The sequence below is a fragment of the Apteryx mantelli genome, chromosome 27 (assembly GCF_036417845.1).
Source record: "Apteryx mantelli isolate bAptMan1 chromosome 27, bAptMan1.hap1, whole genome shotgun sequence".
Classification (NCBI taxonomy): Eukaryota; Metazoa; Chordata; class Aves; order Apterygiformes; family Apterygidae; genus Apteryx; species Apteryx mantelli.
In genome coordinates this window covers 8,141,755-8,154,698 of record NC_090004.1, presented here as the reverse complement: position 1 = coordinate 8,154,698, position 12,944 = coordinate 8,141,755, and the positions used below count along the sequence as shown (strand labels likewise).

Genomic DNA, 12,944 nt, shown 5'->3' with positions numbered 1-12,944 from the left:
CTTGTTCACAAATAAAACTTGCCTTGTGCTGAGACAGTACCTCTCAAATTTCCACTCAGTCTGAAACTTCATGTGGAAATAAGAATGGCATGAAAAATAATAGGGTTTCTAATGGAAATCCCTGCCAACTGGTAAGTACAGAGAAGATGTAATATCTATCCTTAGGGACGATTTATGACAGTTGATTTAACATTTTCACAATAAATGGGCATTTATCGATAGTAAATTCTGGCAGAATTACATATCACACCACATTGCCACATTCCCATTAATGTTCCTGCGTTGGGTGGATGGTTATTTCGAGTGCCGGTTAGCTGGGGATTCATTTGGAAGCCACTGGGCCAGGAAGAGAAAAAAGCAATTTGTGTGGAGGCAGTGTACTTCAGGTTTGTTTATAGACTGCAGAAGCTCGGCATTAGCGGGAAAGTGGAAAGAAGCATAAGGGTGCGCTTTCTACTTTCGTCTCAGCATCTTTAACGGGGGAGAATCGTATTTGTAACACGCAGTGATCCGGGTGGTTGAAGCACACTGAACCGTACGCGGGGAGTCCCGAGGTCTCCCCTGCTTCCGCAGCCTCTTCGGACCTGCCTTGCCCTCGTCCGGCTCGCTCGCTCGCCGGTAACTCTGAGGACAGGATGCGTCTCCAAAACCACCGCTGTTCTCGCTGGGATCCTAGAGCCTGTGTGGTACCTAGGCGTAGCCTAACTGCACCGAGAGGTACAACCAACGCTAGTTCCCTCCAGAGGGACTTCTAGAACAGGCCAACGGGACTTCATGGTCCTCATCTCCCCCATGCCACGCACAGCCGGGTTTTCTCTGCTGACATTTGTTCTTACTCATCACTAATATTAAATAAATTCATTGACAAAAGCGATGTCTAGGTTAGGATTGAGAGCGCGAGAGCAGCTGTCAGGAGCTGGAGGAGTCGGACAGTCGAGGCTGCCCCTCCGTGCGCCACGCTGAGCAGCTCTCGGGACGGCCCCTGGCCTGCCCTGACGTTCCTCCTGCCGAGCGCTCTCCCGCCCAGCCGTGCAGCGCCCAGGGATGCCCCGGGCTGAGGCCGCTGCGGGGGAAGGCGCAGCCCTCGCCCCGCGGATCTTCCGGCTTAGACAGAGACGCCTCCGGCTCTGCCGGGACCGAGCAGCGGGTAGTTCCGTCGGGGCGGCCAAGGAGGCAGGGGGAGAGCTCGGGAGGAAGGCAGCAGGCAGGGCCGCGAGGCCGAGGAGGGTGCGGGGGTCAGGGCAGCCGGAGCGGGACCAGACCCCGATGGGACCTCAGCAACGACGGTGGGAGCAGAAAAGCAGAACCAACATTGTGGCCGCGCCGCTAACAACAGCTGTGGCAAAAGAGACCGAAGGCTCAACATTTCGGTGCTGCCAGACACCTGAGCAACAATTAATTATATAAATAAAATATGCATTATTTACCTGTCTATCAGTCAACACAAACATAATTAGTTTATATAAATACCTAACTCAGATTGGCAAAATAAGCACTGAGGCAGCTTATTTTCTTGAATAAATATTTACCCTGGTGCTTGTGCTTATGCTGTGTCGGCTCCGCTGTGAGCGGCTGCCACCAGCTCCGCTCCGGCGGTGGCGGGTCTGCAGGGCTTCCGCTGTGCCCGTGCCTGCGCAAGGGTTTTTCCGACCGACAGGCAACATTCCCGTGAAAACTGAGAACCCGAAGAGAGACTTCACGTTTTCTGATAACAGACCAATATCTCTGCAGGGAATGCGATCCTCCATCCACGTGTGCTTGGTGAACTTGCATCAGTTTCACCATAGCTAAAATGCTGTTACCCACCGTGCGAATAAGGAGATCCAAACCCTTGGAAAGGTGCATTAGAGAAGTGCCTTCATCTGGTGGGTAGCCGGCTTGGCAAAATTCAGCTTTTTGGCCTCAATTCAGCAGAACACTTAGAAACACACATAACATTTGGAGTGTATGCAAGTGCCAGTAAGACATAAGCATGTGTTTAAGTGGCTTTGCTGGATCTGAGCCTTAAGCCACTGGCACTTGCTATAATTCCTCATTTTTAATAAAAAGCCATCTTATCGTGCAAGAGCATAAAAGTCGGGGATGAGTGGAGGCGGTGTTCGGGGCCTGGTAATCGACTCCCTGGTCCGTAACATCAGAGCCTGACAAATGCAGGCTTCACCCTTGGCGGCGTTTGATTTAGATCCTCTCAGTCAGCAAATCCGTAATTAGAGGCCACCTTCAGAAAAATCTGCATTGACAGAAAGTATATCGGAGCACAGCCCCATAAGGCCTTTAATAGCTCCGGACACGCCACCAGATCGGGCTCCCTAATAACACGGGCTTCGTTCTGGTTGTGCGCGACATTGACTGCCAAGGACGTGGAGCTGCGATCAAATCACAGGAGCTGCTGAAATGACACAGTAAAATTTTATTTCTGCGCTAAAAGCATTTTGGTCCTCAGGCATCCATGCAGATTTTTCTCTCTTCATTTTCTGTGTTAAAGCATAAATTTCTAACTGTTATTCAGCTTTCTATACCATTTTGACATATTTGGCCTCGGATCTTTCAGACAAGCAGTTATTGTTCATTTATTTACTTTTTCAGAAAAATCAGTAGCCAAATCCTTCAACACCTTCTGCAGGCACCGCTGTTAGAGTCACGACACGCACAGAGAAGCGATGGAGGAGCTAAGATTCTGCCTTTCCTCTGCCATTTCTGCATTGTGACTTTGAGACTCATAAGCCAAAATTTCCAAGTTTCCTCTCATTTGGGGAGATGCCTAGTGACCGAGCTACACCCTGCTCGCATGCTCTGCCACGGATATATAAAGGAGATGCAAACTCTGCTTCGGAGATCTAGGACTCCACTGTCTCAAGCCGGACAGTCAGCACCAGCTGCCCTTCAGTTGTCGTCAATGTCATAGCCCCGGCCGGCACAAACTGTCTCCCTGGGAAAATCTTGTTTCTATTTTCTCTAACTTTTGACAAATGACAGCAATTCAAATGGGCACTTTCTGCACTAAGCTGATTTAAAAATATAATTCTATTTTCATTTGGAAAGTGACAAAGAAAGGTTTGGGAACATTCAAGCAACCATAGCTCAACTTAAAACCATGTTAGAAGAAAATACACATTTTTGCCCTTGTTAGAAAATTCTTGAAACTCTTCTGTTCAAGACCTCTAAAACTGTGTTATTTGGACAGGAGAACCATTTGTTTTGCATGTTATGGATAAAAGCTCTTGTACAGGCTCTTGCTATAGAAAAAACCCCAAACAGATCCCTGTATTTAAAAATCTTCCACTGGATTTCTTCACAGATTTTTAAAGTCAAAAGAGACCGTTAGTCTGACCTTTCTCCTCAGCACAGGCCACAGATCTTCACCACTTTCTACAGTGAACCTATAATTTCTGTTCAAGTAAAGCATGTTCTAGCATAACAGCTAATACTGATTTAAAGGTTGCAAGTAAAGACAAATCCACTATATCTCTAGGTAATTATCTCCCATGGTTAATTTAGTATTTTAATTTTCAGAACCAGATGTTAAATAAATCTTGCATGGGTATGCTAAGCACCTACAGTAGGGGGAAGTTCAGCTCAACGTCAGCAAGATAATTTATGTGTCTACATTTCCTCTAAAGTCAATGATATCAAAAGAGTGATTTGGAAACCCTAAGTAAAGCGGCTGTCACTAAGGTAGTCCTTAGATGCATTTAAAAAAACCTTAAAAAAGTGCCTGAAATCCTGAACGAACAGGGTTTCCCCTAGGGCTTGTTAACTCTGATGGAAGCGTAGCAAGACGAAGCCGCGTTACAAACCTGCGCCTCAGCACAGCACTCCCCAGGCTGCCCATCCCGCTCCGGGTGCCGGCACAGCCAACGCTGCGCCCGCCCTGGCCGCAGCGGGGACCCGAGCGCCTCTGTGCCGGGACGGGCATGGATGGAGAACGCTGCACTATGAGTGCCGGGGGGGAAAGGTGCTGTGCACGGGGCAGAGTCCAGCCAGGCAACGGGCTCTTTGGGACTCAGCGTGCGCTGGGCTTCTCCTTCCAGACGCACACGTAAGACTTCAGATGCTCCTAGTGCAGCTCAGTAGAAGCCCTGGGCTTCACTCCTGCCTATGAGGTCCTGTGTGATCCGTCTGGGCACCTCAGCTTGGGCTGTAAGCACCTCACACCTAATTCCAGCTGGATGTACTGAAAAGAAAAACCTAAACCAATGGCTAGAGTACGCTGCCCAGCCTTCTCTTCCCTCTCTTTGTATTTTTTTTCCCCTCCATCTCATCTTCCTTCAAGCAAGCCTCATCTCAGAGTAACCCTCACACCTTTGCCTGACTTCTGCTTTGAGCTCTGGCAAACTATCTGCACCCTGCTAATTGGGGGGACAGGAGCAGGGAGGAAAGGATGGCACTGGAGCAGAGAAACGGCTGACTCCCTGTGGACTGGTCCTGCTGGGTTTTGTAGCTCCCAGGCGAAGGCAGCAAGGATTAAACCTTTGAATGCTTGCAGCCTGCTCTCTGCTGTGCTTTCGGAACCAGCCGCAGCGGGGGGTGCTCACGCAGCCCTTTGAGGTCTGGGGAAGATACTGCATTCGAATAGAGCCGGGAAATGTGGATCCAGCCAACCTCACAGTCCTGGGGTACTTCTGCTGGAAGTCAAACCAGCTCGGCTGGCCTGCCTAGCTTGGCGAGGAGGAGCAGAGCAGCCTGACAAGCGTTGGCTCCTGCCTCGGGAAGGCTCTGCCGTGAGCTGCTTTCTTGTGCCAAGAACAAGCTCGACCTCCCCGCGGGGTGTGCTAGGGAGGCAGAGGGTTTCTGTCAGGTTTCTAACAGCTTCTTTCTTTCTCCTTGTGTCTCTCTCCCTCGGTGCTGCTGCACAGAAAGCTGACCTGGCCGTTGCTCCTCTCACCATCACCCACGTGCGGGAGAAAGCGATAGACTTCTCCAAGCCCTTCATGACCCTGGGGGTCAGCATTCTCTACCGGAAGCCCAACGGGACCAACCCCAGCGTGTTTTCCTTCCTCAACCCCTTGTCTCCCGACATTTGGATGTACATCCTCCTCGCCTACCTGGGCGTCAGCTGCGTGCTCTTTGTCATAGCCAGGTAAGGGGCCTCCGAGGCCACGCCACCAGCCTGCCTTCGCGCCGCATCTGCTGCCCTGCGACAAGGCGCTTTCCCCATGCTCAGAAGCATTTTGCTGCCTGGTGTGTCGCAGAGATCTCACCACCCAGCGGGAGCCTAGGCATTAAACCTGTTTCCTTAATGAAATTACTCTTGGTCCATTACCCAAAGGCAGGCTGGTCTGCTAGCGTGGGGTTGCTCGTGATTGTCAGACTGCTGCTCTGTTTCTACCCTGCTTGTTGAGGGATAATCAAAGCATTAGATGAAGCATAGTTTCTTATGGTTTGTCATGATTTGCAGAGAGTGCAAATGGCTTTTTGCTGAAATGCGGTGTTACTCTGCAAGTATTAAGCTAAAATGGGTCTAGTTTTGACCTTCTGTACACAGGTTATACACTGTGCATTCAAATCAATGAATTTACTCTGCTTATTCCATTCCGAGCAAAGGCACTGCCAAGGTTTGCTGGTTGAGGCCTCGTGCACTTATTTGCTGGCGGGTCGCGCTCCGAGCTGAGCAAGCTGCTTTGCTGCTGGGAGGAAGAGGAGGCCTCGCTGGGTCTCCAGCTCGCTGCCGTGGGGTTGGACCCTCACGCATGTTGCAAGGTGGAGCCTGCTCTGCGCATTGAGATCCCATTAAGGTTAGGGCTCGCCCGCACTCCAGGTTTGGCATAATGGCTCAGTGCTGGTAGCTTGCTCTACATGAGGGTTTTTATTTTAAGGCCTCAGCACACAGGAGCTCCCTTTTAAACTGGAAACAAAGAGATTTTGAAATGGATTTTGCCAAAGGGCAGCAGGCTGCTGAGCACAGGATCTGTATCTCAGAGTGGCTGAGAGGTGATATAAACCCTGTAGTGAAAATTAAAGGTGGGCTATCCACAAGGGGAAATCTGTTTTCTTCTCTGCTAGCTAGAGTTGGTGTCATACCCTTTGTACTACTTTACCATACTAAGTGCAGTTGTGCATGTTTGCCTTATAAACATACGTATGTCAGCCTCCGACACATCAGGGCAGGCACTTCCAGAAATTAAGTATACGTTCAGAAAAAAGGAATTAAAAAATGTGCTTTTCCTTTTATGGTTTTAGAAAGCCTGTTGCCTTTCCATTTCATTGGCGTCTCCCTGGTATGATGAAGGGTAATGGGGCACCTCGTCTTCCTGCTCTGTATCATTCATCACTATTCAGGCTTCAGTTAGGTCACTTCTCACCCATCTTCTCCAGAGGGACCCCAGTCTCTGCTGTGCCCCAGACACACAGCTCTCCTTGTCCCTCATCATTTCCAGCTCCTGTCTCCGAATCCTCCACAAGCAAAGCTCCCCACAAACCTGCCCGTGTATCAAAAGAATGGAGAACCCATTGCTACGGACCTAACAATGTATCTGTTTACAAAAATTAACACGCATCTAATTAGCATGTTTAAAACCTCAATATTTAAAAGTAGCAGAATTTACATATATTTGCATGTGTTATTAATTTCATAGAGTCTTTGATGAGATGCACAGTCCAGGGCTGCTTTGAATACGTGACTCTACCTTTTCAAACCCAAAACAAAGCATTTGCGTCCCTCCCGCTGGGCAGCAGCCCTCCCCGGCCGAGCACGCGGGTGCTGGGCCCTTCTCCACGACCCACGGGCCCCCCCAAGGGTGCAGCACCCCCCGGCCCTCCCTCCTCCGGGTGAGCACCCCAGTCAGCTCATTTGTAATTGCTCGGCTTCCTGCATGTTTAAGTATTTCTGAGTAAACACGATGCCTGGGGAGGTTTCCTAAGCACAATTTGCAGCTAGACACTCATTTCTCGCTGCCTTCCAGCGCGAGCTACGCCAGTGGTGCCCTCCGAAACCTCCCTGCCTGACCCCCGTGCCTGGCAGGACCAGGGCTCTGCGCAGGCCCCTTCCCCAAGGGCCCATGTGCTGTGTTTTCTCTGAGAGCATCCTTCGGAAAGCAGCTTCTATCTAATCCACTAACGCCAATCAGATATTGGAAGGCAACACTAAACATGAAACCGCAGTAACCAGAACCCATTAACTGTCATGTTACAACCAAGCTGCAATTTTCAACACCCATCAGGTCCTTGAAGGCATTCAGAAATGATTTCCTGAGTTTAGTGTGTAATATCCTAATTATACATAACAGCAGTTGTCAAAGAGAACTCTGCTTAGCAGACAGTGTTTGCACCCCCCAGAGCCCTGGGGATGGCGGCACGGCTCCGTCGCCCGACGCTTGCTCCGCAGAGGCGCAAAGCAGGAGGCTGCGCTCCAGACCAAAAGGACGCAGAAGGCCCCAACCATTCACTTTTAAACTGGAACCCTTCTCCTTCCTGTTCTTTGCAACGCATCTCCATCAAATAGAGATCTTTAACTCGCGCACCAGATTTCCAATCACGCTGCTGAGGTTAAGCAGAAGTTCTTTGAGCAGGAGCGAGTTTCTACGCTGTATCCCCATAGTGCCCACCGGGAACACCAGCCTGGGCTACCGCAGCACAGGCAGAAAAGGGACCCGGCAGCTCACTTCAGCACGCAGGAACGTAACGCTTGCTGTTATCATGCTTTCCAAAAGAGGAAGAGTCTAACACCGAGAGCACTAATCCAGCCCCCGGCACTGCTGGGCGAGCCACCACGGCCGCCGAAAACGCGGGGTGGTTTGGCCCAGCGTTGCTGCCAGTTCGTGCTGCCTGGGCAGGAGGCGCTGGGAACTGTCAGCGGCTACAGCGGGAGCGGGATGAGGTCCTTAATGCCTTGCTTCTGCCAGAGAGAGAAGGCACCAGACACTCTCAGCAGGGAAAATGAACCCAAGGTAATTACGAAAAGGAAAAATATTGTGATGATTAATAGAACGTCTCCACTTTGTGTCTCTGATAAGCATGCAGAACGGAGCTACATGGGATCTGCTGCCATAATGCATTTTGGCGGTAATGCCATAAAGTATTAGACTGCTTGCACAGCTTGGAATTGGAATTCAAATACAACTTTATTGTTATGAGCTTGTTTTTCCCTACTCACAGGAGGACCAAAGCCAGCCTGAATTATCCAGATCCTGCTTTCAAAGCATGTTAAATGCACAGAGGAAAGCTAAACATGAAAGTCACCGCAGTAAATACTGAGGAAAGGTCCAAGGAAATGCTAGGACAGACTGACTCACCCCAATGGGAAAGCATCCCAAAATCCCCTTTTACAGAGAGGAAAATCTGAATTGCCAGTGGGGAGGAGAGGGGCCTGCGGACCGCAGGCTCGGCACCGGGCAGGCCGCCGGCAGCGACGTCTGTCCAGCCGCCCCATCCGCCCCCCGGTTCTGCTTCATTCTGAGGCCTGAAATGAGCCTCAGTCTCTCTCCGCTGCGGCTTCCTTCTGGGTCGAAAGGGGAAAGAATCCGTAAAGCTTCCGCAGGCTGCAGGGCGGCAGCCGAGCACAGGCTGGTTCGTGCGGCCGTGGCAGGCAAAGGGCTGCTTTGCATCAGGAAACTCATCGTTGTACTTTTAAAGGGAACAAACAGACAGTTGAAGCTTTTCTGTTTGTTTTCAGAGCCCATAAAAATCATTTTTTCGCGCAGCCGGCAGAAACAGGTCCTGCTCTGAGCTCCCCGGCTCGAACGCGCGTTCCAGGACTCCTTGGAACCGAGACCACCCCTGAAAAACTTCCCTGGATGCCATTAATTAGCATTAACCACCCTATCGCCTCCCTCCTTTTCTTAGCGCAGTCTAACAGCACATGTCTCCGGATGGCGAAGACCAGCACGGTAATTACCACGGGGTTAATGGGAGAAGAGCTGTCAGCACCGCTGCAGCTCCGCAACACCTTGCACCCGCGGCCGCGACGGGCAGCAAACCGCTTCCCCTGAGCCCAGCCCGGCCCGGCAGGGGCTCGATCCCGAGGGCAGTCCCGTCCTTCCTCCGCTGCGCTCGCCGCGGCACGTCTCGGCCGCTCAGCGCTGCCTCGGCACAGCGGCCGGGGCCAGGACCCGGGTCTCGTCCGTGCCCGGGGCTGCTCAGGGACCCGGCTCCTGCCCCACAGGCTGGATCGCTTCTCCCATGTCTGTGCTGAAGCCGAGCGGCCTGGGCCTGAAACCAGCAATGGGGACACCCAGATTTCCCACCTCATGCCAGGGCCCGGCCACAGCAGGGGCGGGCAGGAAGGTAAAAACACGGTCACGCAGTGAATTTAGCCTTAAGACTTTCTTTGGCTCCCTTCCAGCAGGGTAACGTCAACTCAGTGCTTCGGCGGGCCCCCATCGGAGCGCTATTTCAGCTAATGGCCATTTCTCCCTCCCTTAATTTTTATTGCTTTCTTTTTCTAGTTTTCAGCTTCTTTCATTCTTCTTTACGCTGATAAAATGAGCTGTTCTGCAGCAAAATTAATGTCTTAGTTACATCACAGCAGTTACAATGTAATGTAGCATTTTTTTCCCCTATCAGACTACTTTTTGGCTGAAAAAAATGGCAATTACAGTTTTTTTTTCTTTCATTTTCTAACTAGCATGTTTTGCTCCTGCCATTTCTTCTGCCTTCAGATGCTCCTTTAAATAACATCAAGTATTCAGTGTAGTTAAGACTGTGCAGGAGTGATCCTTTAACACACAGAGCAAGAGATTTCCCAAGGAAAATATGGGTTATATTTATTGCATTCAGTAGTAATGGAAACAATATCTGCTCTTGACCCCAGGAGAACCTCTAAAACTCAATCCTCAGGAGAAAAACACAGTCAAAACAGCAAAGCCTTAATTCAGAGACATGAGTCTTCTGAACTAGGCACCAGAGTCCTCTGCTGATGCTATAACCATAGGTCAATGTCACTTTAACCAACTTAGGGACTATTTAGAGGCAGGCAGAGGATGTATTTGATCCATCTCCTCTTTTAATCGGTCTTTCTTGCTTATTGATGGAGCCTCTGCTCGCAGCCCCGCCAGCCCCCAAAGAGCTGCAAACAGCAGCAGTTTGCACGGCGTCATGGGGCAATCTGCCAGGTGGTGCAATGCAAGCTGGCCCTTTCCTGGAATTGTCACCTGCTGTCCCCAGCTTCACCTGGCCTTCAAATTACAACCCATCACCAGCTGGGGCACAACAGGGGGTTGGGGGGCTTAACAGGCATTTTAATCATAGCAAGCACTTGGTCACCCATAAAGGACTTCTCTGGAGATACATTAATATAGGCTCAAAAGTACTTTGTGTTAGACTTTATCTTTTTACTAAACCTTCTTTGAAATGCTCCCCTTTCCCTGCCAACAAGGCCAAAGAAGAGACAAGAAAATAATTACAGTTTTTGATTACATATTTCTCAGAACCTGTTCTGCACGTGAGGAAGAGGGAAGCCAGCAGCAGGTGAAGCCTGAACAGCCCCCATTTATTGTGGCTCCAGCTATACGGGGTCAATGAGATCCACTCACTTGTTCCCTCATTATACCTCCGTTTCCGTTAATGGTCCCTCCAGCTTTTCAAGCACCGAAGACTCTGCCTCTGCTTTGCAGTTTTCTGAATGTTTCTCTGTAATTCGAGCAGCACCAGTAGGTTCTCACTCAGAGACCTTGAAGTCCTTCAGTGTGTCTTGTCAGGCTCATTTGATCTACCAATTCCTCTTCCATCGGCAGAGAAAGTTTTCATCTAATTCTTGAACTCTGGCTTAATTCAACAGACAGGGCTTAGGCACCATCTTCTACACGCTTCTGGCATAAACTTACAGCAAGTTTAAAGGACTGGACAGCATACAAAGCCAAGTTTAAGTTCTGCCTAATTTTTGCTTTTCCCTTCCGATTCTTCTTCTTTTAAAAAGAAGAGGGAGGTGGCAGTAAGAACAGACTGGCTGTTACCCAGACGAACGAGCAAGGCTGTCTGGGTGCAATCTTAGCCAAACCAAGACCTCCCTGCTTCCGCACTCCGGAAACGCATGGTAGGCAATGGCCCCAGCTGCAGAGCGGGACCTCCGGAGAGGCATGGCCAAAGAGACTGCTACCCCGTATCCTGCGTGGGGAAACGGCAGCAGAAGGCAGCATGGATGTACTCAGAATGGACTTTTCTAAGACTGAAACCAGAAGTCCTGTGCAGAGAGCAGAAGTTAGGGGTAGTTGTTTGGGGGAGATTTTTGTGCCAGGAGAGGCATCTGGGAGAGAGTTTTGCTCTTTTGTCCAAATACATCTGTCTGACTGAGGACCCCCGCAAAGTTAAACGACAAGAGATCTCCTTGAATAGCAGCATGGCTGGCAGAGAATTAGAGAAATACCTCCTAATACAAACTGCAGGTTGGGCTTCAAGAAAGGGTTGTTGTGAAGCTACAGGGATTTCAGAAGGAAATAGAGATGATAATTAATACCTGGTTCAAAAGCAATTATAACAATTAGGTTTTTAATTTAGTCTCTGCAAAACTTGGGATTCTTAGAAAACATAAACAAACAGCTCTAAAAATATTAGCATCTCTCCTATTGAGCATCCTCCCCAGATTCTGGCAAAATGAGCTTCATTCAAGGCTGTGCTTGCCTACCAATCTTGGGCAGGATTTGCAGAGAGATGATCACAGAAAAGTCCCTCGGTTTTGTCCAAGAGCTACAGGGCTGTCCAGGAAACTGAAGAAAGGAGCTACCCCCCAGTTCCCAAAACTAGTCTCAAAGAGGGACAATCCGCGAGCTGTCGCTGCATCACCACCGCAGCACGCGACAACTGGCAGAAAATGTATTGAACAGCTATGCCTAGCGCTTACTGCGAGTAAGGACTCCACGGTGAATCCACACCAATTTCCACTGTGATAGTGCTCTCACAGTGCAGGATTTCTGCTTGACAGGTTGGTGGAAAAATCTGCTTCTCACTGTAGTTGCATCTTGCACGGATCCCTATGTGTGCTATGGAAAGAGTCCCTTAAAACGCTGTAATTCATTTGTCTTAGCTAGGTCTTAGGTCCCTATTTGTCTTTCCTTGGTCAACAGAAAATAGCGTTTTTTTCCTGCATTATGGTACCATTGTGTCCTAGGCTAGAGATTTGTGTCGGTACTGCGTCCCATCCCACAGTCGTGTGCCCCTGTTGCTGTCGTGTGACGTGTTGCAGAGACGATGAGAAGCGACTGAAGGCTTTGGGGAGCAGCCTGGCACACTTCATCGGGAGCTGCTTTCCCAGGTCTCCTTGCTGTCTGCACTGCAGGACGTGGGGCTCGCAGCCACGCTGGTCACTTTTGAAAATCTGGGCTGAATTTGTCTTTTTCTTTAAAAAGCCGCACAACTGAGGGGTCAGCAGCCCCTCACAGCATTACAAGATGCATTACAGCTTTTTGTCTCATGTTCCTTTAGGGTCTTTTCATGCCACATCCCGACTAACGAGCTCTCGCTTTCCGTGTGCGGCCGCAGGTTCAGCCCATACGAGTGGTACGATGCTCATCCCTGCAACCCTGGCTCAGACATCGTGGAGAACAACTTCACCCTGCTGAACAGCTTCTGGTTTGGGATGGGAGCGCTGATGCAGCAAGGTACGGTGGTTCCCTGCCTCCTCCCCACCCACTCGCCCTCCTGCCTTTTCTCCAACACAGACCTTTTGTTGTTGCCTTTTAAGTTTAAGTTTTATTTGTGACAGGAGCAAGATAAAACATCTTTGTGCCTGTCAAAAACAAGCAGCTGCAGCAGAAAGAATAACGTTGCCAGCCCTCTCCCCACTGTCACGCGCAGGGGAGCGGGGCCGTGTCGCTGCACGCTGACAGCACCGGCGCGGGCCAGCGGCGAGGCATCTCCCAACAATTACGGAAGCCCTTGTCAACGCCGGCTTTTGTCTCCTCGCTGGAAAGGCAGCTAGCTGTGGGAGAGGGGAGATAGCGCGCGTCTGGCAGCTCCGCTGCTCCGGGGACCCGCCGCGCTGCGAAGGCTGCGTCTCCCCGCTGCTCTCCCTG

At 50.3% G+C, this 12,944-nt stretch overlaps 1 protein-coding gene across 1 annotated transcript in view; it reads left to right on the top strand.

The window, feature by feature from the left end:
- GRIK3 (glutamate ionotropic receptor kainate type subunit 3) overlaps positions 1-12,944 on the top strand; it is a 127,077-nt gene that overhangs the window by 100,554 nt on the left and 13,579 nt on the right. Inside the window, exons 11-12 of the mRNA XM_067311619.1 lie at positions 4,857-5,080; positions 12,412-12,530. Of these exons, the coding sequence (XP_067167720.1) occupies positions 4,857-5,080; positions 12,412-12,530 (343 nt within the window). The remainder of the gene's footprint in view (positions 1-4,856; positions 5,081-12,411; positions 12,531-12,944) is intronic.